Below are 25603 nucleotides of genomic sequence, written 5' to 3'. Positions count from 1 at the left end.
TGTGGGCATCTGGCTAAATAACCCGGGGCGCTCATCCTTGCCACATTGTACCGTAACTGTGCCGCCCGCACCTTGCTCCGAGTCCGCCCAGTTTTTCGAACTGGGGTGTTTAACGCTGTTTAACTCGCCAAGGTGGTGGGGACGGGCGAAGGCATCTGGAACGGTGGGATCGCTCCTTTGGAAGGACGTCGCGTGGTATATTCATGTATATTGGGGGGCGGACTGGACTACTGGTACACACGCAATGCACGCACGGCACTTTAACTATCAAACCCCAGGTTCCGGGGTTTACTTTGTTTTTTGTAGGTAACTGGTATTGTGTAGTGTGCTGATGCATGCTGGGTTGCTGATGTGCTGATGTGTGTGAGATGCCCCGTTTCCTTCCACCTTCCATGCATGTCAAGGCCGCCTGCCTGGGAAGCTTGACTTTGGTTTGTGAAAGGTTCAGCTGTTGAAGCCTTTTTCTATTCATCGTCTTATATATTTTCTTGGGGGAATTGTTTGGTCTTCGTTCCTTTTTCTTGCGGCTGCCGCTGCTGCTGTGATACAGCTTAGCTTGGGTTTACGAGATGGAAAAGATGGATCACCGACAAAAGAGAAGTGGGGTGCATACTTCACACAGCTCGAGCACGACGGCGGATATACGGCAGGTGCAAAATGTTGCTTTTGCCGATGCGACGGCAAAGGCGAATGTGAAGCCATGGACAAAAGCCATGTTCAAGGTACCTTATACCCTCCATTAATCCTCACAAAACATATCCTTACTGATCAATCGCAACAACACAGCTTTACCTCTGTCTCTTCATCGCAACCCTCAACTCATGTATAAACGGCTACGACGGCTCTCTCATGGGCGCAATAAACAGCTACCACCAATACCGCTCCTACTTTGGCTTCAACATCGACGAAGGCACACCCACCACCGGTATCGTTTACGCAATCTACACCATCGGTAACCTCGTCGGTTCGTTTGTCGCAGGCCCCGCCACGGATTTCAAAGGAAGGAAATGGGGAATGTTCATTGGGACGTCCATCATCATCTTCGGCGCGTGCATACAAGCTACCTGCACTAACCTAGGCGGTTTCATGGGCGGGAGATTCGTGTTGGGGTTTGGTGTTGCGATTACCTCTACGGCGGGACCGGCGTATGTCAGTGAGATGGCGCATCCAAGTTATCGAGGCGTATGCACGGGAATTTTCAATACGTTCTGGTATGTTGGTGGTATTCCAGGAAGTTTCGTGCCATATGGAACCAGCAACATTGCCGGGAGTCAAAGTTGGAGGATTCCAATCTTTCTGCAAATGATATTTGCAGGTATTGTTCTAGTTTGTTCACCGTTTCTACCAGAGACGCCTCGGTAAGTATACTATCCCCGGGTCAATGGTGTCAGGGGAAACCAGGAACTGATGAACAGATAGATGGCTCATCGCAAACGACCGCCACGAAGAAGCACTAGACACAATGGCAAAATTCCACGGCGAAGGCAACCGCGACTCCCCCATCGTCAAACTCGAATACAAAGAAATGGTCGAAGACATCAGCGTCACCGGCTCCGACAAACGCTGGTGGGACTACCGCGAACTCTTCAACTCGCGCGAAGCGCGGTATAGAACCATGCTCGTAGTCGCCATGGCCTTTTTCGGCCAATGGTCTGGAAACGGGCCTGTGAGCTACTACTACCCAACCATGTTACAAGGCGCCGGCATCACAAGCAACCACACGCGTCTCCTCTTCAACGGCATGCAAAACGTCGTTTCCTTCAGCGGCGCCATTTTCGGCGCCGTCTACACGGATTCCTGGGGCCGAAGACCACAATTACTGGTTTCCACGGGCTTGCTCGTCGGCGTCTTCGCCATTGTGTGTGCGCTCGTTGCTACGAATTTGAAAACGGGAGAGGATGGCAAGCCAATTTATCTGGATGATGGGAGGACACCTGATATTAAGCGGCCGGGGCAGGCGAGAGCGGTAATTGCGTTTGTGTTTATTTGTGGGTTTATTTACAGTACGGGTTATACGCCTTTGCAGCAGTTGTATCCGGTGGAGTGTTTGCGGTATGAGAGTCGGGCGAAGGGGATGGCTTTTTATAACTTTTGGGTTAATGTGGCGAATTTTTATAATACGTTTGTTACGGGGATTGCGTTTTCGGGGGCGGGGTGGAAGGTATGTTCTTCTCGTCTTTACACCTTTTTTTTTGCTCTACATCTTGCCTTTGCCTTTTCGTTTTACAAACCTACAAGCTGTCCCTTCACTAACACAATCACACAGTACTACTTCCTCTTCATCTTCTGGGATATGTTCGAATTCACAATCATCTACTTCTTCTTCGTCGAAACCCGGCGCCGCACCCTCGAGGAAATCAGCGAAATCTTCAACGCCAAAAAACCCGTCCAGCACTCGCTCAACAAAACCCGCATCATCATGCATGGAAACGGCCGGGGCGTTACCGAAATGCTGGATAAGGAAGATGTAGTGGTTGTGGAGAGAGATAGCGGGTTTGGCAAGAGGGAGAGTTTTGGGGAGGAGAGCGGGAGGAGGGAGAGGGATTCGGCGGGGAGTGAGGGGGGTTTAGTGGCGAGAGATTCTTTGAGGGAGAGGGTTATGGGGAGGCTATGGGGGTGGGTGGGGGATGTACAGGGGTATTGTATGCGGAATGATAGATAAGGATTTCTTGTATATATGGTTTTATGGTTTTATCTCTTCTCCAACACCAAGGGTGATACTGAATGTTAAGTGATATTGTGAGGGCCCATGTGACGAACAAGTGATGGATACAAGTGATTACAGCCATGATAAACGGCCAGTAAGTCATGGGTGCAACGTTTGGGTCCTGTGCCATTTGAATGTTCAGGTCTAGTACATTCTACACTGGTAGTCAGAAATTCTTTTAGTTTCTACATGACCCCAGCTTAAAATAAGTAAATACAGTAACACATGATATTTGTAATCAAGACAGGGTCGGTCTTCTTCAGGACGTTTCCCATGCTACGCTTCTTGCCACATATTACCTAATCTCTTTCAACAAGCACAACAAAGAAGCACTACATACCGGAGAATATATCCCGAATACAAACCCACCCAACAAGATCCATAGGAAAAGAAAATAATAAGAAACAATCATATATACAACTCTCTACCTATATACACACGTCCCCCCTTCCATCCACCTCTCCCTCCCTCTCCAACACCCCCAGCCTAACAGCCCACCCTACTCCCCCCACAACAACATCATCATACCAAACCGTATTAGCATCCCCCCCATAACTCTCCCACCCAAAATAAACCCCCTGAATCTTCGGTGCCTTCATCCCCCTCCCCCACCCCTGCGCATTCGGATTACTCACCCCGTTCCCCACCGTCAATCCAGGTACCGTCACATTATTCAACCAGGTAGAAATACTGCCATCGCTGCCCAGCCGGTACTCAAAGCACGTCCACGCGTTTGTAGGCAGTGCTTTTGACGTGGCGATGCCTTGCGGGGAGAGGTCTGGTAAAGTAGCGTCGTCGGATTCGCGGTTGTACATGAGGATTTTGGATTGGCCGCCTATGCGGAGGTGCTTGTTTGTGCCGAGGGTGGGGTCGGGCATTGTGATGAGGGTGATGTGGGAGTCTGTTAAGGGTTTTGAGACTTTTCTGTTGGATATCTGGTTAGTATCTTTTGTATTACATGCCGTATCTTCTCATTGCAGTTTTGCAGTTTTCTATTTTCCTGCATGATGTCTTTTTGTTTGGGTTTGAAGGGGAAGAAGAAGAAAGAGAAAGAGAAAGAGAAAGAGAAAGAGAAAGAGAAAGAGAAAGAGAAAGAGAAAGAGAAAGAGAAAGAGAAAGAGAAACAGAGACCAAACATACAAATACGTCCTAACAAACACATCCCCACTCGTCGGCACCTTGGTCGTCCCAACAAATATGTGTCCGCAAAACCCGCCTGCGCCATCGACGCGAATGCTGTTCTTGCCCGTGTGTGCGGTAGTCGTGTCGAGGCTGACTTTGCCGCCTTGGTTGCAGTCTGTGGCGTAGATGGGCCAGGCGGTTTTGTCCCACCCGTTTTCGAAGCCTTCGCTGACTTGGGCGGTGATGGTTAGGGGGGCGAGGGCCGCGAGGGCGAGGAGGGAGGGCTTGGAGAACATGGTTGATGGGTATGAGAAGAGTTGGGGATTAGCAGTGGAGAGGTGGTGGAGGGATATAGAGAAACAGCAAGGTATTTATCTATATATTCTGGTCTAAATGAAAGTGACCGCCATTGCCTAAGCTTTTTGTCTCCGGTGCAGTTTGGGTATAGTGGTGAGGCTTAACTTGTATTGGCTTGTTTCCAGCAAATATATGATGGGGGCTGCGTTCTGGGCTAAACCGACTCGTCCCTACAGTGCTTTGCCATGTACCCTGCTCGTCATCGGGTTCTCGCTCCGTTTAACCTTGTGCCAGTTAGATTACTTTGAGATTTAGCGTGGTACACGATTATATTGCAAAACGTCACATGAGAGGAAAGATCAGCCATGAACTTTCCACAAGGACTGATTGTTCGCATCTAAGGTGTAGATTGCACCGAACCAGAGTTTGGGGTGGTTGTCATGTCGTTGTCGGGTCGATGTCGGGTCATTAGATGACCGAACACCCCACCAAAGTAAGCACTATATTTTGGGAGATTCTCTTTATTTCTTGATATATGACTACGCAAGCTCGTGTTTTGGGAAAACTACGTGATACCACCAATCAGCCGGTACTGCAATTCGGCCTTGCTCTTTATAAATCAGAAAGTCGCTGAGAATGAAAAAGACGCCATGAAGGACCAAAAAAGGGAATTGCGGTAGACCGGCTTTCCGATGCAACGAAGTAAATGCAAAGAGAACAGGGGTATGTGTATCCACCATGGAGCATATTACATATTGTACGGGACCGGCCTTTTTGAGAGAGTTAAGAGAGAAGAAAAATGGTGGATTTGGGTATGACGGTCCGGCACAAAATGCACCGCAGGAATTTGCAGAGGAATAGCGAAGAGAGCTTCTCGTCGTTTATGCGACTGTGTTTGCTGCCGCCTTGTTGACTTGTGTGACAACAACGGCGATAATGACAACAACAATGATGATGAGCAGCAAAACGAGGAGGCACCACCACTTCTTGCGGTTGCGGCTGCGAGCCTTGACGATAGCACCATCGATTTCCACGTTGGCAGCCTTGACGTTGTCTTGGATCTCCTCGCCCTTTTGCTCGATGTTGGCGACAAGCGGCTCTTGCTCCTGGACAATCTGGTCGAGGTCTTGGAATAGTTGGGCAAGCTCCACCATCTGACGTTCTATGTTTTGAATGGCTTCGTGTCGCTCCTTGACGTTGCGCAGGGTTGATGAGGCTTGGCCACGGCGGTCAGAGTTGAGGAGCTAGAAAAGGGTGAGCTATTGTTATGAATGGCATGTGGGAAACGAGGGTCCTTACAGCTTGCTGGAAGATTGGCGCATCAGGGTCGGAAACAGCGTCGCGAACTTCTTGCTCGGTAGCATCCGGGCGCACAATACGGTATTGACGCTCAGCCGCAGCCTGTGAATCCCGCCTAAAGTCCGACTCGAGTGTTTGGTACTTGTTGATGGTAGCCTTCAGCCTCCGGTCGACCTTGCCGACTTGGGGAGCGTTCCTGGGGTGGCCAGAGTCGGGCTTTGATTTGATGTTCTTGACGCGTGTGACGAGGCCGCGGTAGTTGCTCATGATCTGTGAGCTGAGGTTGTTGATCTCGCCCGAGGGCATGTCAGGGCGAGCCAGTGACTGCCTGAAGACGCGGTCAAGGTTGGCGAGCTGGCCATCGAGGTCGTCGAGGGCGCGGTCAACCTCGCGACACTCGTCAAGGATGGCGTTGGGGTTCGCGGCAGCACCGCCGTTGTTGTAAGCTTGCATCTCTACGTCGCCTGGACCAGGTGTTAGACAGGTGTCAGAGGTGTAGTGTGTAGGAGAAACGTACGGTCGTCGTATCCACCCTGTGCGTAGTTTTCGCGCGCATCATAGGGGTTGCCTCCAGAAGAGCCAATCTGGCCGTATCCCCTGTTTCCGTACTGTTCGTCGGTGGCAGCCATGGTCAGTGAATGTGGTAATTGAGTTTGCGGAGGTGTCGTATAGGAGGGCGCGCGGGACCGAGTTGTAGGACTTTGACTGCACTTACGCTCATTTCTGAAACGGGCCGTGTGTGGTGCAAGTGGACGTGAATTACTCCTGAGACAAGCGATCGCAAACGCGCAAAGCGGCAACCAGTCTGAAAGCGGAAGGTTTGTGACGGGAGTAATGTAACGTGAATCAATGCAAAATAGACTCGAGGTCGAATCAATGCTAGTAGAAGGCTGCAAACAGAAGATATTTGTGTTTCAGTAACAGGCGTGCGAAGTCATTCCTGGGGCTGAGGCCTCACTTGCGCTGACCTGGTCCGGGCTCGTAGCTGCAGGTAACGCCCACGCTAGACTAGATGGGGTCTAGCGAGAAGCGGCGCGTCCTTGGCCCGCGGTTCCTCTGACACAAGTCTAAATATGGCATTGTGCAACTTGTTTGGCCTCTGCAAGGAACCGTCGAACCATGCCACTACTTGGCTGTCCGCATTACTTGCAACTTGCACTATAGTCTCTAATCTACCTCATCTAACCCGCCCAACTAGCATACCGATCTCTCCATCATCCTCACAAGTGGCGTATGGGAGCTTACGCACCCGGTGGCGGTCTTACCAAGGTTCTGTGGGTCTGCACTAGACTCAGCCTTGCAGCTGAAGACGTACTCTGGTCATCGTACGCAAACGTACCCGTCATATAAACGAGTAGCATGTCATCTCTACACGCATCGCTACACGCAGCTCTAGGTGGCTGTCTGGTCTGCATTGCCCCACCGAGTCTTCTCGTCACCACCAACCCACGACTTCTCTTGATACCCAAGTCGCTGCTTGACTTCGTTGACCGTTGCCTGGTCTCCAGTGTTCTTGCCAACATTATCGCTAATCTTAACGGCGTGGCGACCGGCAGCAGAAGCAATCTTGATAACAATGTTGAGGGGTACTGACTTGCTTCCCGTTGATGTCTCGACGAAATCATCTGTGCGTGTCAGCCTCTTCCACCATATGCACGTGAATGCTTACTAGTCAAGAAAGTCCCGACGCCAAACGTAGGCTGGAATCCCTGTTCTTCCGCCGCCTTTTTATACTTGAAGCAGAGCTCTATGTTTAGAGAATCCGAAAACACAATCGTCTTCTTTTCCTTGATGCCTTCCTGGTCGTAGAACTCCCGCATCATCCTGATGAACTCTAATGGATCACCTGAGTCTTGGCGCACGCCTGTGAAGACTTGGGCATACGTCTGCTGTGGCCCTTTGTCTCCATCGTATGGTGCCTGGATGGGCGCCTTTGTCGACGACAGAGATTCCACGGCGTCACTGGTGGTCGTGTTTCCAGCTGAAGCGAGCGTTGTACCGCCTCCCGGGATAGCCGTGGTAATCCGAGGAATCTGCTTCTTGAACGCCTGGAGGAATGCTGGTGTACCAAACGTGTCGGTAAGTGCGATGCTCAAGACTCCTGCACCAAACGTAGCTGTCCAGTACTCTAGGGCAATCTCATTTGCATTCTCGTAGCTGTTTGTGATTGCAGCTACGCCCATGAACCATTCATGCGCAACCGTGCCGATGGGGACAAGTCCATGCTTCATGGCAAAGTGAACATTACTTGTCCCCGAGAGTTTGCCTTTCCATCCTGCTTTTGTCCCCTCATCTACCGCGCGCCGCAAGCCTTGTAGGACAAGATCTTGAGTGTGGTAATCACGCCGTCTTCTCGAGCCAAACTCGGAGAAGATGCAGCCTTTTTCCAATAGCGCTCTCCCTTTCTCATAAGCTTTTTCAACTTGTCCTTGGTGACTCCAATCCGTCTCGACAAACTTGAAATATGCCTCACTGACAAGGGCCAGTAAGGGAATCTCATACAAGATGGTGTCTAGCCATAGGCCCTCTGTATGGATGTAGAAGTCGCCTTGATCGCTGTCCGAACCGGTGTCGCTCGCAGGCTCAAAGGACAGTTTGAGTTGTTTCGAGGGCTTGAGGCGGAATGTGGAGAGAAAGTGTAGGTATTGCGCATTTAGATAAGGGCAGTTGTCTTTGAGGAATTTGAGTTCCTCGTCGGAGACAGCTACGTTCTCAAGCTCTGACCAAGGTTAGTGAGATTATCATCACAGAAACATGTGCACTGACTATCTACTTGAGCTTGCAGCCACTTGAAGGCGGCGCGACTGAGCTTCTTATCGGGAGTGCGGTTCGTGAAGCTGTACGTGACTGACACATCCGGGAAGAACTTTAGTATGCAGCATTGCATAGTCAATTTGTACAAGTCGGTATCCAAGAGAGAAATGATGCCCTCGGGCAAGTTCGCCGGCGCCGCCATGATGTTGTCCGCCTTGGGTACTATGCTTTGGTAAAGTATAATCGCGGTCGCGGTATCTGATTGCGGTGTTGGAGGGGTGGTGGGGCAGGCGCGAGTCTATATAGAGCGGCAAACAATTGTGGGACCTGTAACCGTGTATGCGCAAGAAAAGCCTCTTATATAGAGTCTTCAAAACATCGAGTCAGCTCGAATAAAGCAATTGTACACACCCACACGTGAGATGTTACGGGTGCCCTGAAGATGACGGCATGCAGCGCGTGGAGTCATCATAGGTTAGCGCGATCCCCTTCAGCCCTACGGGCCCTAGCATGTGCATGAGGCGTGTGCTTTGGTGGTTCCGCTCTTCGCAACCCTGAAGGGTTCAATCATTCCGGTTTCTTTGTCTTCAAGCTATGTTTGTCGCTCTTTCTATTTTTGCCCTTTCGCTTTCCTTTTTGGTCTATCAACGTCCGCCGTCCACATGGCTTGCCTTCATTACGCGTATTACGCAGGCACCTTCGCGGGCTGTCGCAGAGAAGTCGCAGCATGGCCAGAAACAAGACAGCGCTCCCACTGAGGAGCAGAGCATAGAGTTGCAGTCTCCCACAAAACATGAAGACAGCAGGAGCTCGATGAGTCTGTCACGAGAGTCGACACCAAAGGCGACGCCGGTACCCGAAGGCGACGTTCCTGCAGTACCGACCTTTACGCTCAACGAGCACCAAAGTTCAGATGAAGAGGAAGAAGATGACCTACCACCGCCCTCCTTTCCCGCCATGAACTCGGCGCAACGGGCTTCTAAAGCGCCATCAATGTCAGTAATGGCGCCGCCACCGCAGCCTAACAAGCCAACCCTCATGGCGCCTCCACCCAAACCCACGACTTCGCTCATGCCGCCACCGCGAGTCGCAGCTTCAAACCTGCGCGCCCTTCCCACCTCGCCCTCTCCGTCGATGCGCGTACCCACAACTGGGCCTCTTCCCAACCGTGGTCCGCTGCCGAATCGCGGCCCACCCACCTCAAACGGCAGTCTAGGATTACCACCCAGTGCGGGCCCGACACAAAAAGCGCGAGGAGGAAAGGTACTTTTGTCCCCAGGTCACTCTCCACTTGACTGGGCACATTTGCAAAAGTCTGGCAAGAATCTGTCCGGCGTCGACTCCATGATACGTGTTACACCCACCATGTTGAAGGAAAAGAACGGACGCAAGGGCAAACCCGCATGGTCAAGCTATCAGGGAAAGGTATACAATATATCACCATACCTACCCTTCCACCCAGGCGGAGAGGGTGAGCTACGGAGGGCCGCGGGTAAGGATGGGACCAAGCTGTTTATGGAGGTGCATCCGTGGGTGAATTGGGAGAATATGCTAGGGGAGTGTATGGTAGGAATTATGGTTAGTGAAGAGCAGTTACCACAAGCTACTGAAGGTGCCGGTGCTGGCAGTCTCGAGGACATGGATTAGGCTATGATACCCCTATAGACGATATGATGTACATTGATTGGCGTTTTGCGAATGCCAATTATGCCACTCCCGATTCCAAGACGCCCAGAGGCGGAACCAAGCTTAGGTCTCACCGTCACTCCTCATGACCATCAAGAAAGCTATGGATGTGAGGACAACAGTAACCTAGAGGATCGGTTTCTTCCGTTCAGATAATCTCTTTGATCGAGATTGTAAGTGGCATACCGCGGCAAAGCTCAGGGACATCTTCGGTGCTATGCAGTTCGGTACTTCTCTCGTGTTCGACGTTGCAAGATAACGTCATATCCCGTACTCCCCTTCCCATCTCATGAGATTTGGGTACGTGCAACGACGTAGTGTTGTTGTAATTGATAATAAAATATTCAATGCAAGTATCGCACCACATCAAATGACAAGTGTTGTCGTGAAAAAGAAGTTTCTCGCACCCGCAGACCTCTCCCACACGCCCATCTACGTACTACCCGTCTCAAGCGCAACAACAATTGGAATCCCCTCCACCCTGCGCACCGCGATGCTCGATATGCGCGATTATAAACCCCAGTACCCGTATCATCTGAGCACGTCCTGCGTCCAGCTCATCGGAATTGGCACTCTTGGCACGGCAAACAACACATGTCAACCCAGGCCTTTGGTGTATTTCTCTCACGCCATGCGGCTGGCGAGCGCAAACGTGCTTAGTGTGCGGGTGCACGATTGGACGGGGAAGCCGCCATCTTGGGGGGCACAAAACACATGCACACGCGCACTACTTTCCTTCACTAGGGATTCTCAGCTCCCACCCCGCGGGCGAGCAATCAGTCGAGTAGGTCAACCAAGTCAAGACAAGCCACCAAGTATTACTGTAGGCCCTTGCACGTACTTGAAGCACGAGCATCGAGCATGTGATGGATTATCAGCCACAAACCCCGGTCACACCGCGGTTCTCTTCGGAGGCGCGTCCTTGGGACTTGTCTTAGCTTCCGTCGGGTGCAGTGGTGGCTGGCCGCGGAGTAGGTACGTAGGTAGGGGCAGGTAAGCAAGCAGCAAAAACGTTGGAACTGCATCGAACCAAGAGGGCATGCTTGATGCCTGCCTAGCCTAATCTCTGGGCTGACGCCCGCCTTTTTTCTGGGGGAGTCTTGACTGGTCTCGGCCCTTCTAAGCTTCGTAGTTCGGGGATTAAAAAGTATGGGGTTCGCGTGAAGGACGTTTATTTTGTTTGTCTACCTACTTACTCTGTGTTTCTTTGTTCTTCTCAGTTTTCGTTGAACGTGAACGTTGAAGCTCGGTGGTGAACGCGACTACGACTACGACTGCTACATAACTTCTTCGATATTGGAGGGAGGTCATGGCTTCGCAGACTATGGCCATGGCGAGTCCGTCGCCTACGGCTCCGCCCAAGGTCGCGCCGCAAGCTGGTGTACTGGAAGGCATGAATCCAGTGCACTTTGATGCTAAGAACCCCCTCACCTTATTCATTATACAGGTAAGTCTCCATCTAGCAACCCACCAATTCTTCAAGATATCATTATCCACAAACCCATGGGGAGAATCTATACCGCATCTCCCCTTCCCACAACACCCGCATCCCCCCAAACTCTCCAGAGAACAACCAGCTAACCACCCACCCACCTAGGCCGGCATCATAATAATCGTCTGCCACATGATAAACTACCCCCTCTCCAAAATCCGCCAACCACGCGTCATCTCCGAGATCATCGGCGGCATCATCCTAGGCCCCTCAGTCATGGGCCGGATCCCAGGTTTCAAAGACTCAATCTTCCCCCAAGCATCAATGACCAATCTGAACCTAGTCGCCAACCTAGGTCTGACTCTGTTTCTCTTCATCATCGGTTTGGAAGTCGATTTGCGCTTCTTGCTGAGCAATTGGAAGATTGCGCTTAATGTGGGTATTGCGAGTATGGCGGTGCCGTTTGGATTGGGCGCTGCGATTGCGGTCGGGTTATACAACGAGTTTAAAGATGAACCCGGGATGGTGCAGATTGACTTTTCGGTTTATATGCTGTTTATTGGTGTGGCTATGGCTATTACGGTATGTTATGCTCGGGTTGTTTTTGTGGTTGAGGATGGGTTTGCTGACTTGGTGTCTAGGCTTTTCCGGTGCTTTGCCGTATCTTGACGGAATTGAAGCTGCTTATGACGCCGGTTGGTGTTATTGTGCTATCGGCCGGTGTTGGAAATGATGTTGTTGGTATGTATTGCAAAAAGATTCCCCTTTTTCGAAAAGGTTGCTAACGACAACGTTCAGGCTGGATTCTTCTCGCGCTTTGCGTTGCGCTCGTCAATGCTGGATCTGGACTAACGGCGCTGTGGGTTCTTCTCACATGTGCAGGCTACATGTTATTTCTGGTCTATGGCGTCCGTCCAGTGTTCGTCTACGTGCTACGCCGGTCACGTGCGCTTCAAGACGGTCCCAGTCAAGTCATCATCAGTCTTACCCTACTCATCGCTTTGGGTTCGGCGTTCTTCACCGGTATCATCGGTGTTCACCCCATTTTCGGAGCCTTCATGGCTGGCCTGATTTGCCCCCACGAAGGTGGTTTCGCTATCAAGGTCGCTGAGAAGATTGAGGATTTGATCGGTGCGCTCTTGCTACCGCTCTACTTTACCCTTTCTGGACTCAACACCAACATTGGCCTTTTGGATTCTGGTATCGTCTGGGCCTATGTCATCGGCGTTGTTGTAGTGGCTTTCTTCTCCAAGTTCATTAGTGCTGCTCTTGCGGCTCGTGGCAGTAAGATGCTATGGCGGGAGTGCTTCACTGTGGGCTCACTGATGAGTTGCAAGGGTTTGGTAGAACTCATTGTACTGGTAAGTGCACGATTTATCCCGTAATCTCGAATTCCAGCACTAACAGTTGCAGAACATTGGTCTAGAAGCCAGAATCTTGAGTACGAGGACTTTCACCATCTTCGTCGTCATGGCCCTTGTCACCACCTTCGCCTCCTCACCGCTGACCATGTTCTTCTACCCTGTCTGGTACCAGAAGAAGGTCGAAGCATGGCGTCGTGGAGAAATCGACTGGGACACCGGCAAGCCTCTCGACGGCGCTGATGGCGCTGGCGACGTAATCCAGTACGAAAAGATGGCCGCCGAGAAGATCCAACGCATGACAGTGTACCTCCGTCTAGACAGCATGCCCAACCTGCTAGCCTTCACTTCTCTCTTCAGCGGCACCCCAGACCTCCTCGCCGCAAAGCAACACCCCTCAAAAGCCATCAGCGAAAGCAAGGAAACCGGGTCTACAGCCGTAGCCGAACAAACACCACCTCAACGCCCCGTAGAAGCCTATGGCCTCCGTCTACTCAACCTCACCGACCGTGGCTCCTCCGTCATGCAAGTATCAGAGATAGAATCCTACACCGCCCACGACCCCGTCGTCAACACCTTCCGTACTTTCGGCCGTCTGCACAACCTCGCCGTCAGCGGCGAAGTCCTGGTCGTACCCGAAGCCTCCTTCGCCGAGACCCTGACGACACGGGCGTCTGACTCGAACCTCCTGGTCCTCCCCTGGAGCGAAACAGGCGGCATGTCGGAACAAACCATCATCGAAGACTCCAACCACAAGGCCCGCAACAAACTCGAAGCCTCAACCTACACGTCCTTTGTCCAGCAAACCCTCGCCCAAGCCTCCACGCCCGTCGCCATCCTCATCAACAAGAACTTTGGCGGCAGCAGCGGTAGCAAGAATAAAGACACCAGGCAACGGCTCAAACTCACCCGCACTTACAGCAACGTCAGTCTATCAAGTACGCGCGACAAAGCCGTCACAGCACCCATTGCAGACCCAAGCCACCACGTCTTCCTGCCCTACTTTGGCGGCAACGACGACTGGACTGCGTTGAGGCTGGTGTTGCAATTAGCCCGCAACCCACACGTCACAGCGACGATTGTGCATTTCGACGTCCCCCGCAACGAAGGATCCGTGGATGAAAAAACTACAATCACCACCACCGCGGTGGGGGAAAAAGGTCACGACATCACTACTACATCTACTTCCACATCTTCCTCACGCGAACAAGACGCAGCCTTCTTCGCCTCCCTCCGCGCCTCTTTACCGATTGACATTGCACCCCGTGTTGTCTTCGAGACTGTGACGTCCACGTCGCCTGTCAAGGATGTCATCGCAAGGGCTAGTATAGAAGTCGGTCAGGCGCCTAGGAACGCTGGTGATCTTATTGTGCTGGGCAGGAATGTAGCGAGGAACGCGGTGCTCGAGAGGGAAGAGGTTGCCAAGGGGAACCATGGCGGTAGCGGCGGTGGGGGTGCCGATGAGATACGGAATAGTTCGAGTACCAGTGCGGCAGCTACGTTGGGTGTGCTTGCGGAGCGAGTGTGGGAGAGCAAGTTGGGGGCTAGTGTGTTGGTTGTTAAGGCGGGGTTGTGAATTGTAAAAGTGATGTGAAATGTGAGATGTGATAGTTTAGTTTGGTTGGTGGCGGCGGTGGCTTACACCACCCACCTCGTATGTGTACCCCAGGCAGGCGCGAATTGATGACTGCTTTTCACCGAAGTTTCCTTTTTGCGTTTCCAATCAGAGGTACACGGGGCAGGAGCAAGCGGGGTGTGGTGAAATATTGAGTATGACTTGTGTGTGTTTTTTAATATACTTGTTGGAGCAAGTGTCTCATGGAAATGTACCATCGAGTAAAAGAGTAACATGCAGGAGTTCGTTGTGCAACAACCGGTGAGCATACCTACCCGATGCTTTGGATGAACAGGACTGAACACCCAACCTAAACCCCCTGTGGCTATAGTCCTCAGCGATTAGCGACAAGGGAGTCGTTTTGGTCGCTTATTGACTTGTTTCAAGAGCAACACTCCACTCGGACAATCCTGGCTTGGGCTCTCTTCACCGGGTCGCCCCGCTCGAGGAAAAAGCGGTTCTCTTCGCCCTTGGTTCTTCAGTCATGACAACAATCAAGCTCAGCAACATACGTATACGAGGGTAAGAAGCCAAGTCGATAATCAACGGTACACACACGTGCCTACTGGGATCATTGACTGGTAACGTGTACGTAACCTTGTTGAACCGCTGCGCCCGGGGCCGCTCCAGGACTAGGAAGAAGTTCGGACCTAATACTCCCGCCGATACACGAGCATCCCTCCCCAGATGTGTCCACGTACAGATACACGCGCCGGAAGAGGAATGGTTGGAGTACGTACTCGATGTTACGTGGGGTCCGTGTCTGAACTAGGTCTACGTCAGCCCTTCCCCGGTCGTGCTGCGTGTCTGTGTGTGGACTCGTAACCCTAGAAACTGATTCACGCTTCTGTGGGAAATGAGTATCATGCGGATTGACAGTTTTGGTTATCCTTGCGGGCAATCGCCAACTGCCGATGGTTTGGCTGGCAGCTTCTTGCAAGTACGTATGATGGTGCAACGAGGCGCACGAGGTTGGAGGTAGTGGACGAGAGGGGCGGGTATTCGTGCAGTGGAACGGGATATACCGGGTTTGGATAATTGGCCGATTAATTAGTTGTGCATCAACCGTTATCAGCTGTCTATATTGTTCCAGATCAAGCCCAGGCCCGGTTGCGGTGTAGGTTCGAAGAAGCTTTTTGATTTCAAGCGGTATCATGTCACGAGGTGGGCGGTAAGCGTACACACGATGGTGCGACAGCATGCCATCGAGTGCAACATTGGAACATGTGGTGCGCGTTGCTCATGTTTCCAGCCTTGCAAAGCATTGGTGGTGCTTGTTCTAGAAGATCGCATGTGCGCCAAGTACGGAACCCAACGACGAGGTAGGCAACAATTTTGTCGCACACACGTCGTAATCGGATTATGACTTGCAGCTGATCGGAGAGATGCACGACCGAGAGACACCGGGCCGCGCATGCACGCATGCGGCATTGGGCTGGAGGCGTGGTGGAGACGGACAGCCCACAGCAAAGGGAAGGTGGATTCAGATGGCGAAAAAGAAAACAGGAAGAGAATGCGATCGAAGGGCAAAAGGCCATTTAGATTTGGCCATGTTGGGTCGGTCTTGAAGAGATTGATGTCGGAAGGCGGTGGTCAGTGTACAGTAGGATTAGTGGGGATTCAGTGGGCTTGGACGGACGCGTGGCTAGCGAACGATCAACATGCCCACCACTTAGGCGTGCCGCAGACGTGACGCTAAATACAAAACTGAGGGCCAAGGGAGATGAGAAGTCAACAGACGAATATTGTAACCGTTTGACTAGCAACTAGCAAAGGAGCGGTGCGCCAAGCCAGGCCGGTCGGTGAGAAGGCGTAGATATTGAGGGTGCTAAGGTAATATGGGGAAAGAGCTCGTCATGGCGACGTGTGGCCCCGAAAAACAAAGTGCATTAGCATGCAAAGAGACAGATTTCTCAATTCTGACTTTGTAAAGGCGTCGTCAATGGGGTAGCAAAGCTTGTATAGTTGCGAGACGGGTGGTGCAAGTCTGGGCGTCGGCCACGAAACCATTGGTGATGTAAAGTTCGGACCTGATTGCGCACGCCGAAGGCCAAGACCAGCGAGTCGAGAGGGTGAAAGTGGTTCACCAAAGATTGCGCAAGCTGCAGTGCGTACCTGCCACTGCCACTGCCACTGCCACGCTTAGCGAACGGGCGCCTGCCCCTGCGTTGGCAGCGTCGGACGGTTGTGGGTGAAGGGTGACAAGACGGAAGGAGTGCAGTTCAGGCTGTTATCATGTAGAGCTTTCGCAATGCGCATCCGCAATCCACAAGGTCGTCGGGAGTGCAAGCGCTCACGCTCGTCCATGTCGCAGCTGGCGGGTCAGGGCTACGCCGATCTGACCGTCGTTACGTGGTTGCAGGTCACGGTCACGGCTGGTCGGTGTTGTGGGTTCTAGACGTGAGGAAGCCGCGACAGGGCCGCGTCAACACAGCCCAAGGCGGCTAGCGCTCGTCGTCGCCCTCTTGCCCCATCCCTCAATCAATTACCCTCGTTCGCACCCGTCCACACGCACGACTCCAGGAAAACATCGACGAACGAGCTTTTTGTGTCTTCCAGCGCCGGATACACGCCTGCAGCAGCAGCTCCCCTCCGCGACCTTCGACAACAGCTGTGTTTCCCAGAATACCTGCGAGGTGGCTGTTTCGTTGCTGCGCCGCTGCATCATCGGGCTGTGCACTGCCAATCCGCAGCCTTGAGCCTGTCTTGCACGCTATACACCGAACACTCCCCGACACCATAACCTCCACCACTGCCTAAACACACGACCACCGCGCACACCCACACTGCGACTAGCAGCTCGCACCTGCCCGTCATGGATCACAACAACAGCGCTCAGCGCTCCGCACACCAGAAAATGGACACTGACAGATTAGCCGCCGAGATGACGGAGCAGTTTCGCCACGTCCTCAGCACAAAGCGAATGAACGACCTCACATCGCGGACTTCACAATCACGATCATCATCACCAGCTCCGCGAGACTTTGTATCTCCCCAGCCGCCCTCGTCGCACGCCGCCGCCCCGCCCACGTACGCATCGCTCAAGAACATTCCACTCGTACCTGAGGCGCCGCGCGATGCACGATCACTGCGATTCAAGAACATGCTGCACTCACTCTCCAACATGCCCCTCCGATGGGAGAACCCAGGACTGCTCGATGAGGCGCTACGCGTCATTCCACTCGAGAAGATCTACGACGAGGCCGAGGAAGAGAGCCAAATTCTGCAGGCCGAGGCCGAGAGCATGGCGGCTGGAAAGAAGGCTGCCTGGGGCTACCAGGACTGCGTTGTTCGCGCACTTCTCCGATGGTTCAAGCGATCGTTTTTCTCATGGGTCAACAACCCGCCCTGCTCGCGATGCTACTCACCAACAGTGGCCGTTGGCATCACTCCACCACTCCCTGACGAGCAAGCACGTGGCGCCAACCAGGTCGAGGCCTACCGTTGCTCACACGAAGGCTGCAAAAACTACGAGCGCTTCCCACGATACAACGACGCTTTTGTCCTGCTCCAGACACGAAAAGGTCGATGCGGCGAGTGGGCCAATTGCTTCAGCATGCTTTGCCGCGCCGTGGGTTCGAGAGTTCGTTGGGTATGGAACGCAGAGGACCACGTCTGGACCGAGGTTTACTCTGTGCACCGCAAGCGATGGATCCACGTAGATGCCTGTGAAGAGGCCTGGGACAAGCCCCGGTTATACACTGAAGGTATGTTTCTTTTCAAGCCCTCGCTTCTGCAGCTACTAACACGTTTTCAGGCTGGGGCAAGAAGCTCTCGTACTGCATCGCCTTTTCAGCTGATGGTGCCATGGACGTCACTCGCCGCTACGTCCGTGACGCTAAGCATGCTGCCGAGCGTAACCGCGCGCCAGAGGCTGTCCTTCTCCACATCATGGATGAGATCCGAGCAACACGACGAAGCAACATGTCCAAGCAGGACAAGTTCCGCCTCGAGGGCGAGGACATCCGCGAAGCCAAGGAGCTCCGCGCCAATGTCATTTCCTCCATTGTAAATGCCGTCAGCAAGTTGTCCCCAGAGGACATCATCAACGGCCAAGTCACCCGCCGCCTGGACCCAGATGCCCAAAAGGCATTGGAAGGGCGAATGAGCGGCAACGCCCAATGGATACGAGCGCGCAACGAAGGTGGACAGCAACAGAACCAGCAAGACCCCCGAAACCAACACCAGCGTTGAAAGCCCTCGTGGCCCCGCTCTACCTTCACTTCACCATCTCCCGGCACCTTTCCATCGCTTCATGCCTACAACGTACGCCGACCGACACGATAGTGCATCGCTCGAGCATGTAGACCCCGATAGAAACCAAGATACCCTTTTCATATCCCCGCGACACTCATTACGCGGACGACAGTCCCGCCTGTAAAACATAGAACTGGGATTCATCGCCACTTCGACTTATTTGCGCCGGCGTTCTGGAGCAACATCCAAGAGACTTTTCCGGTAACCTCTAATGTCTGCACCTACCTCCACAGAGGCATTTCCTATTGTTTACCGCCCCACGGGCGACTGATTTTCTTTGCAAAACTGCATAGTTTACTTCAGCTTCTTTTGTGTGCACGCAGGGTTTTGGCGGCACTGTTTATACACCATTTTGCAATTTCTGTTCACGATTTGCGATATCTCACGTCTTTTTCGTATGTTACGAGCATTTTGGTCATTTGTACGCACAAGGCACGGGTTTTCATGTTTCTAGGCATTCACTGCAATATTGGCACCTCCAAGAGTTGGATGTGTTGTACAATTGTGGTGTGGGAGCCGCGGCTGGAAGGGAGCTGAGGTGTAAGAGGGGTCGACGCGCGTCTCTTTGGGTGACGGCAGCGCCCAAGATGCAGGGCAGGCTGCAAGATCAGTCGAGAAGACGCAATCAGGAAAATCAAAGCCATGATTGGCAATGTTTCTGCAAACCACGTTGAACTACTGGCGCAATCTCGTGAGACATGGGTGACAATGATGATCAAAGTCGGTGGGCGAAAGATTTGCGGGGACGCGCGTTAAGCGCACAAGGTGATTACAGCAGAGACACGGGATGTGATCTCCAGGGTCTACCCGTCCATTTCTCAAACGTCCTACCTCCCCACTATGGTCAAGGCATGTTGTCGATGACGGAGTAGATAAAGCAACGTCGTCGCTCTCTGTTCAAACATGGTTGACTGCGTCTGGGATGCCGCTCGTGATGGTGGGAGAGTGAACGATAGTACTCATCATGTAAGATCAGCACTCAGCACTGTGACATGCGGGCCGTTCGTGTCGCTAATCATTCCTCAATCGGGTTAAGATGTGCTTCGCAGGGGAGATGTGGCCTATAAATAACCACCTATGACTGTTAGACCCCGCCAAGCAAGACTTGGTGTTTCGTCAGCGGCCGAGGGTGACGAGGAACTTTGAGGCTCTGCGACTTTTTGCCTCCGAGGTTTTTCCTCTTCATTTTCCTAGTGCCATGTTGAGGTGCCATCGGAAGTGGGTATCTTTTAGAAAGCTTGGTACCGGTACGTACATGTACAATATACGTATGCCATGGCATTGCGACGAGGCAAGGGTCAGAAAGTGCATGTTAAAGCTGCTGGGGGGAATTACCGGTGCTTTTGAACTGAGGGATGAAACGTCTTCTTTACACGGAACCAAGCTGCTCAGTGCGCATCATGGGCCCTAAAGATGAGGAGTATCAGCCTGAGGTCCAGCCTTAGTCCATTACAATTCTTTGACGATGCAAAAGCAGGATTAATCACGTCGCATAAGCTTGCTCGTCGTCGTCGTACTTGCAAAGCACCAGCCTTGGTAACACGTACGTTGACTGGCACTTAGTGTCGTGGAGCAAAGACTATACTTGTGCACTACTTCCTTCACAGCATAGATGCAGTGTCATCATCTGGGGTCAGCACTCTAAGCCCACCACCGCATGCCACAACCGTCGCAAGCACATTGAGGCTGGTGAAGGCCAAGTAAGCCCGACTACCAGGATAAGCCACCTAGATCCCGCTCGCACGGTCCCTCATGCTCCTCAGCTGTGTGGCCGCTCAGCCCCCTCCAGCCTGGGCACCTAGCCTTGCGCATTTCAGCTTTGCGTTTGAGTGAGAAAGTGTACAAATGCTCAGGTTTGCCCGCTTGGACTGTCACACACATTTCATCTCCAGTCGTTTGCCGTTTTAGCTTCTTTTGCGTATTTGCAACCACGCATCCGTGCCGGTGATTTTGTCCACGAAACCGCGCGGCCGACACGATCGCTACAACTAGCATCTCTTTTCTCCGCTACTGAGTGACATCAGTCCTTCGCATACCCTACCAGCACGCAGCTTTTACCCAAACACAGTACAGCAGCGCAAACATGGGCAAAGTCGGTCGCTTTGCGTGTATTCTCACGCCCATGTGCCTTACCCTCGCATCTTTAATATGTTTTGTCATCGTCATGATGGGCCAAACACCATGGAAGGGTAACAACGCGCCGGCCACCGATCTCGGACGAGAACTATATTTCTTCAGGGTATGTTCTCTACACACAACCGTACACGACTGTTCCCCCCTCTAACATGACACCAGGCCAACACAGCAAACATAACGCTCGACCCGAATGTCATCACGGACAAACTGCCCAAGGGCGTCAAGATCAACAACGACTTCCTCGACGCCATCAGCGCAAAGGCAAACTCAAAGGAACTCAAGGACTTCTACCAAGTTGGCCTCTTCTCCTACTGCGAAGGCGACATTGTAAACAACAAGACGGGCGAGGAGAAGATTACCTACTGCTCCCCTCGCAAGTTCCAGTTCCACTTTGATCCCTTGGCTATCTGGCAGCTCAACAACACAAGCGTGCAGACGCTGCTCGGCGACAAGTACGACAAGGGCATGAATGCGTATGCGAAAGCAGCAGGATGGATGAACTGGGCGTTTGTTATTACCCTGGTTTTGACGATTGTCGAGTTTGTCGTTGGCTTTTTTGCGATTTTCAGTCGTTGGGGTAGTTTGGTTACTACCATTGTTTCTACCGTATGTCCTCCCCTCAACACCACCCAACCCAGCCCCAAACATCATCACAAGAACCCATTTTTCTAACGTTTCCCAGGCCCAAACCCTCTTCGCCCTCGCCGCCGCCGCAACAGCAACAGCAATCTACGGCACCGTAACCGGCGTCTTCAAAACCGTCCTCGAGCCCTACAACATCGACGCCTCAATGGGCTCGCGCATGCTCTCCACCCTCTGGCTCGCCGTCGCCTTCAGCATCGCCTCGGGCTTCTTCTGGCTCATCAGCGTCTGCTGCTGCAGTGGCAAGAGCCCCCATAAGAAGGTTTCCGTCGAGAAGACTCCGTATACGTATGAGCGCGTTTCTAGCCCCGCGTTTGGTGGACAGCAGGGACATCAGATGCAGGAGTGGCCCGGGTCGCATCAGAACAAGGGGCCCGCGGGTCCGACGGCGTATGAGCCGTTTAGGTCGAGGGTTTAGATAACGTGAGGTTTGGTTAGGAGGATGTAAGGAGGGATGTGAGAAGGGGAAGGGGGTGAGGGACTGACTGTTGTTTAACGACTTGTATGACCATTTGCTTTTCTTTGGATTTTTCTGTTCTGCGAGGGTGAGAGGTGCTGGGTCGGTATACCCCGAATGGCGCTTTCTTGCATTTGGGCAACGGTTTTGTTTACGGGGTGTTCTTGCATCTTTTACATGGCGTGTATCGTTATCAACATACCCGGCAGATTAGGGATGAGCGAAACTGAGATGAACAAAACAACATCATATACATATCTATATCTACATCACATCATCCAAAAGCTTGCTGTGCACGATTCGCATGTTCAACACCAACATCTACATGACCAAACACACGCAACCCAAGTCTCGGAAAATCGACAAGGTTAATTTCTCTAACCTAACATGCATACACACACATATACGTAAACACAACCAAAACCCCCTCACTGCTGTTCATGACTTCCCACAAACCTAGGCGGAAGATCCAGATCCCAACTCGGCCGCTCCACCAGCACCACCTCTGGCGCATGAACGCCATCATCCGCACTAATGGGCACAATACCGAGTATAGGGCGGTACTTGAGCGTATGCCACCACGGCTTAGTCTGCTGATCCTCGTCATGACCGTTTTGCTGTTGCTGGTGCTCCTTACCGTCTTGCGTGTTTGCCCTACGTAGACTAGCCAAGGGATTCGCGTCGCCCTCGGCATCGTCGTCGTCATCGTCCTCAGCGTCTGATTTACGCAGCGGGGCATTAACATCGATCCACTTCTGGCGTGCCTTTTCGTCGTCGTCGGTCTGGAACTTGCGCATTTTGGTGACGGGGGCTTCTTTGGGGGGAACCGCGTCACCAGCGCCGCTGTTGTGTTTGCTGACAAGGTCGCGCTTACGCTTCTTGCCCGCGTGCTGCTCGGCGTCGGAGACGGTCGTGTTGAGGTCTTTTCCGAGGTCGAACATGAAGAGCCATTTTTCGCCGTAGAGCCACACGCGGCGTTGGGAGGTGGAGGCTGATATGTCCCAGATACAGCCTTTGGCGGGGAGGTCGAGTTGCTTGTATTCGCGTGGGTAGCTGGAAGGCGGGTTTCTTCGCGACCAGTCGGAGAGACGGCCGGACATTACGTCAAAGAGGTAGAGTTGGTGTTCTGCCGAGACAAGGAGGAGGTGGTAGTCGCCCGTGGGTAGCTCGTGGGAGTGAGGGTGCGGGTTTTGTCTCGTGGGGTGGACAGCGGGGTTGCCGTTGGGTACTGGTTGAGTCGAGGCGTCCGGGGTGGGTTGGAAAGAGAGTAGAACGGGCGTTGCGTCGAGACGAGGGAGGAGGTGACCAGAGGGATTTCTTATCCAGTGCTGGCCGAGGTATGTTATTTGCTCATAGGACTCTTCCTCGTCGTCTGAACCATCGGCATCTTCCATAGCTGGGCTTGAATCATCGACGTCAATCTCTGGCGCGGTAGCATCTTCGTGCCCTTCAATGACCCATGTATCCACATAGCCAGCCAGGTCAACCACTGCGAAGACGTTGCCATCTTTGGAAAAGTTCGCATGTGCGATGGATCGTTCGTAAGAACCCGAGGGGCCGCTCAGTGAATTGTGGGTAGTCATATCGCGATCGAGTCGATAGAGAGGCTGTACTTTCTCCAATGCGCGAGGCATATCTGTGGGATCGTTTGTCCGCACTATCCTAACCAGCCGTACCTCGTCGGTTGCTAGGATTGCTGCAAGCCATGTGCCGGCTGCGGACATCTTTAGTGATTTTGCACCCGCAATCGAAGGCATATCGAGCTTTCGTATACGTAGACCGGCACCAGCTCCTGCCTGTGGATGTAGCAGCTGGAACAGCTTAACCATACTGGCTGTTGCAACAGCCAAAAGCCCACCATCTCCGGAAATCGATACCGATATGATGTTCTCCTCTCCTTGTAGAGCCAGGCGTGCGACCACCTTGGGCTTCTCCGTACCGTCATCCTGGGGTTTGACACGCCATATCCGCACTTCTGTATTCCACCAACTGACCAACAACCTTGCGTCGGGGGCGCTCGTCAGAGGGGGTGTAGGAGGCAAAGCTGGAAGACCACGGCTTAGTTCCCTTCCGAATTGACGGATAGGGACAACAATCGGCTGTGTGTCGATACCTTTTTTAGTGTTAGTTTAGCCATTTTCAAATCGAAGGGGTTGCCATACCTCCGGTGACCACAACGCTGAGTTTGTTGCCTTCGTATGTCGCCATGGTTTTGACATCATGCTCATGATGCCTCTGGTGTGACACCTTTCGCCATTTTCCGCTCTGACCAGATTGTCCTTTCTTGCTTGTGTAGAGACAGGTGCGGCGATCCATACCAGCACTGAAGATGCTGCATCCGTCGCGCGTTACAGCGAGATCAAGTACATCCGCCTCGTGTCCAGATATCCTCTGCACCTGACTGTAGTTCTTGCCATTGTAGATCCGAATATCACCAGTCGAGTCGCCAGATACGAAATCGCCGTTTGGAAGGCACTTAACCTTCCACACCAAGATTTCCTTTGGTCCGCCACTGGGACCGCTACCTAGGGATATGCTTCTGATGACGTTGCCATTCCTCGTATCGAACACTCGAATCATGCTGTCCGCAAATCCGGCCAATACAGTGTTCTGATCCTTGTATGTGATACTCAGTGCGCGCGCCTTCTTGTTCGTGGCGCGAGAAACGAAGCGCTCGAAGGTGAGGTCGTTGTCTTCTGTAGATAGTAAAACGATTGTTCCATCTGCGCAACCAGCGACTAGTTTCTGGCGCATATGAAGTTCTTTTGCGCCTTTCGCCATATTCTTCTGCCTAGGCTGAGCAGCGAAGCACCAGACTTCGCTGTGGTTACCGTCGGAATGGCGCGCAGGAAGGCCGGTGATCAAATCCCATTCTGTAACGCTACTGGAGTAGCCGATACTGAAGAGCCTCAGGCGCCCGGGCACAATCTTTCCATGCGCATTGCGCTCATCCGGCTCTTGAGTCCAGGCAAGCCCTTCGACGCTCCTGTCTTTACCCCCATAAAAGACCTTCTCTTGCAACCAAGAACCCTTTGCTGGGTTCCATATCTCGATGTTTCCATTTGCGCGTCCAATCGCGAGTCGCAGAGAATCTTGTTCTTGCTGCCCGTGTTCGGCTTCCGGGTGTGAAAAGGCGAGCGCGTTGATTGCAGAAGGCGGATAGGGCACGAAACGGGAGCGGTGAATGTCCATGATTGGCGCTGGGAGAGTTGTTGCGCCTCGTTATATGGTAATCTACGCGCACGTCTACAGGCTGAGCGCTGACATCAAGGCAATACAGACATTGCGACGGCCGAGCTTGATCTTGAAGTTCTCTCGAACTCTTGGCGAGACGACTTTTCGGTGGGTCTGACCGGAGCTCGGTCACAGTTTTTCCGAGCTATCGACGACCTCCGCATCTCCTCCGCAGCAACCTCACGATATTATCCACTGCAATGGCAAAAACATCGCAACAGAACCAGCTGGACACTCAGCTGTTTTCTCAATTGCTTCATACTATGCTCCTGAACATTCACTCGCACCATTTAGTCCCTGTACCGCAGCCTTGTGCTATAACCTGACTCCGCGCTCCACGAGCATACCCGAGAGCCATCACGCCGGTTATCGACACGTTGAGCACTATAAGATAGCGACCCTCACCTCACAAACATACGGGAGACTTTGCTATAATCAAGGTGTTACACTTGGACGGCAAGGGAGCAAAGGAGCAGGTGGGCATCCCACGCTGTGCCAAATATTGCATGGCTGGTTTTTGCAGTAAGGTGCATTTGTAGTTGTTACACGCAGCTGCTGTGGCTCTAATTCAGACCATATCATGCAAGCAAAAACAAGACAACTA

At 52.6% G+C, this 25603-nt stretch overlaps 9 protein-coding genes across 9 annotated transcripts; 5 read left to right on the top strand and 4 right to left on the bottom strand.

The window, feature by feature from the left end:
• Positions 1–569: 569 nt before the first annotated feature.
• On the top strand, positions 570–2718 carry PtrM4_039220 (FucP, Fucose permease; the record flags this gene model as incomplete). The annotated part of the gene is made up of 5 exons (XM_066104320.1): positions 570–722; positions 787–1145; positions 1420–1966; positions 2267–2510; positions 2714–2718. 5 exons carry the CDS (start codon positions 570–572, stop codon positions 2716–2718), a joined length of 1308 nt encoding a protein of 435 aa, XP_065958884.1.
• Positions 2719–2861: 143 nt separating this feature from the next.
• On the bottom strand, positions 2862–4125 carry PtrM4_039210 (uncharacterized protein; the record flags this gene model as incomplete). Its single annotated transcript, XM_066104319.1, has 3 exons — positions 2862–2866; positions 3399–3631; positions 3848–4125. The coding sequence occupies 3 exons, from the start codon at positions 4123–4125 to the stop codon at positions 2862–2864; spliced, it is 516 nt and encodes a 171-aa protein (XP_065958883.1).
• Positions 4126–5007: 882 nt separating this feature from the next.
• Positions 5008–6054, bottom strand: PtrM4_039200 (t-SNARE complex subunit, syntaxin; the record flags this gene model as incomplete). The annotated part of the gene is made up of 3 exons (XM_001937731.2): positions 5008–5370; positions 5426–5889; positions 5943–6054. The coding sequence occupies 3 exons, from the start codon at positions 6052–6054 to the stop codon at positions 5008–5010; spliced, it is 939 nt and encodes a 312-aa protein (XP_001937766.2).
• A 763-nt stretch (positions 6055–6817) lies between these two features.
• PtrM4_039190 (PncB, Nicotinic acid phosphoribosyltransferase) lies at positions 6818–8381 on the bottom strand (the record flags this gene model as incomplete). Its single annotated transcript, XM_001937732.1, has 3 exons — positions 6818–7050; positions 7095–8144; positions 8192–8381. The coding sequence occupies 3 exons, from the start codon at positions 8379–8381 to the stop codon at positions 6818–6820; spliced, it is 1473 nt and encodes a 490-aa protein (XP_001937767.1).
• A 392-nt stretch (positions 8382–8773) lies between these two features.
• On the top strand, positions 8774–9826 carry PtrM4_039180 (CYB5, Cytochrome b involved in lipid metabolism; the record flags this gene model as incomplete). The annotated part of the gene is made up of 1 exon (XM_001937733.1): positions 8774–9826. The coding sequence occupies one exon, from the start codon at positions 8774–8776 to the stop codon at positions 9824–9826; it is 1053 nt and encodes a 350-aa protein (XP_001937768.1).
• Positions 9827–11174: 1348 nt separating this feature from the next.
• On the top strand, positions 11175–14434 carry PtrM4_039170 (Na-H-Exchanger multi-domain protein; the record flags this gene model as incomplete). The annotated part of the gene is made up of 6 exons (XM_001937734.2): positions 11175–11312; positions 11463–11879; positions 11939–12038; positions 12096–12658; positions 12711–14205; positions 14430–14434. The coding sequence occupies 6 exons, from the start codon at positions 11175–11177 to the stop codon at positions 14432–14434; spliced, it is 2718 nt and encodes a 905-aa protein (XP_001937769.2).
• A 3083-nt stretch (positions 14435–17517) lies between these two features.
• On the top strand, positions 17518–18467 carry PtrM4_039160 (Transglutaminase enzyme, putative cysteine protease; the record flags this gene model as incomplete). Its single annotated transcript, XM_001937735.2, has 2 exons — positions 17518–17980; positions 18031–18467. 2 exons carry the CDS (start codon positions 17518–17520, stop codon positions 18465–18467), a joined length of 900 nt encoding a protein of 299 aa, XP_001937770.2.
• Positions 18468–20613: 2146 nt separating this feature from the next.
• On the top strand, positions 20614–21756 carry PtrM4_039150 (SUR7 multi-domain protein; the record flags this gene model as incomplete). The annotated part of the gene is made up of 4 exons (XM_066104318.1): positions 20614–20769; positions 20826–21272; positions 21349–21698; positions 21750–21756. 4 exons carry the CDS (start codon positions 20614–20616, stop codon positions 21754–21756), a joined length of 960 nt encoding a protein of 319 aa, XP_065958882.1.
• Positions 21757–22193: 437 nt separating this feature from the next.
• PtrM4_039140 (Herpes-BLLF1 multi-domain protein) lies at positions 22194–24957 on the bottom strand (the record flags this gene model as incomplete). The annotated part of the gene is made up of 3 exons (XM_066104317.1): positions 22194–22405; positions 22493–23878; positions 23928–24957. The coding sequence occupies 3 exons, from the start codon at positions 24955–24957 to the stop codon at positions 22194–22196; spliced, it is 2628 nt and encodes an 875-aa protein (XP_065958881.1).
• Positions 24958–25603: the final 646 nt, after the last annotated feature.

Source organism: Pyrenophora tritici-repentis, chromosome 10 (assembly GCF_003171515.1).
Source record: "Pyrenophora tritici-repentis strain M4 chromosome 10, whole genome shotgun sequence".
Lineage (NCBI taxonomy): Eukaryota > Fungi > Ascomycota > Dothideomycetes > Pleosporales > Pleosporaceae > Pyrenophora > Pyrenophora tritici-repentis.
Note: the sequence above shows the minus strand (reverse complement) of the source record. Positions and strands in the feature narration are given on the sequence as shown.